Source organism: Tuber melanosporum (genome assembly GCF_000151645.1).
Source record: "Tuber melanosporum whole genome shotgun sequence assembly, scaffold_172, strain Mel28".
Classification (NCBI taxonomy): Eukaryota; Fungi; Ascomycota; class Pezizomycetes; order Pezizales; family Tuberaceae; genus Tuber; species Tuber melanosporum.
The window spans coordinates 46,151-46,984 of record NW_003298833.1 but is presented as its reverse complement, the minus strand read 5'-3'; the positions used below and the strand labels follow the sequence as shown (position 1 = coordinate 46,984).

The window sequence follows — 834 nt, the reverse complement described above, 5'->3', positions numbered from 1 at the left end:
AGGAGGGTGGACTGTTAGCGGTAGAGTACCCCTTCCCACAGCCCTAACGCTGTTCCAATGTCTCGCACTTTCGTAGTGATATCATAACTAAATACGTCATCATAGCTTGCCAAATCCTCTCCACCCCACTTCACCTCACGGGTCTTGATATCTACAACCGACAAAGCAAGGCCACCATCAAGAGTCGTTGGGAGGCTGTCAAGAAGAATTGGGCACCATCGGCCATTGCTAGGATGTGCAGGATTATTCCGGCGTACGTTTGCTCACCCCCATCCCCACTCTCGACCTGATCATGGGTTATCTGCTTATACTAAGTACTTTATTTGTAGGTTCGGGTTCGGAGGAGTCGCAAATGCGGGAATTCGAAGGTTGTTACTAGAGAAGGTTGAGAAAAGAAGTTTACAATGATAGTGCACGTACTCTACGAGTACTCGAGTACATGGAACTCGGTCCCACTAGCTTTCCTCCATTGCGAAATCCTGTTCCAATTCTGTTTTATTTAATTGTTTTTTTACTCTTTCTTTCATTAATTCATGAGAGAGGAGTTACAACTGGATTTGGTTAATCTGGATCAAGCATTTTTCAGGCAAAGATAGAGCTTTTCTTTTTTCCCCTTTTTCTTTTTAGTTAATATTTCCAACGCCCCCAGACCCCTAGTATCCCTTAAGCTGTTGAGACATTCGGTCCAGATTGAAATGTCTAGCACTAATTTAGAATAGAATAGTGTATCGCCATCTTGCAACGTCAAATGATCAGGTTCTTGTAGACATGCTGTATGGGTAGCAACACAATGCCGACCCATTCTCCCAAGTCTATTTTGTCTATTGTTAACTG

At 43.5% G+C, this 834-nt stretch overlaps 1 protein-coding gene; it reads left to right on the top strand.

The window, feature by feature from the left end:
- GSTUM_00003440001 (uncharacterized protein) overlaps positions 1 to 591 on the top strand; it is a 1,709-nt gene extending 1,118 nt beyond the window's left edge. The window contains exons 5-7 of the mRNA XM_002837092.2: positions 1 to 6; positions 77 to 253; positions 330 to 591. The exon at positions 1 to 6 is cut by the window's left edge and continues 174 nt beyond it. Coding sequence (XP_002837138.1) covers positions 1 to 6; positions 77 to 253; positions 330 to 408 — 262 coding nt within the window. The 3' untranslated portion in view covers positions 409 to 591.
- The last annotated feature ends 243 nt before the right edge of the window (positions 592 to 834 follow it).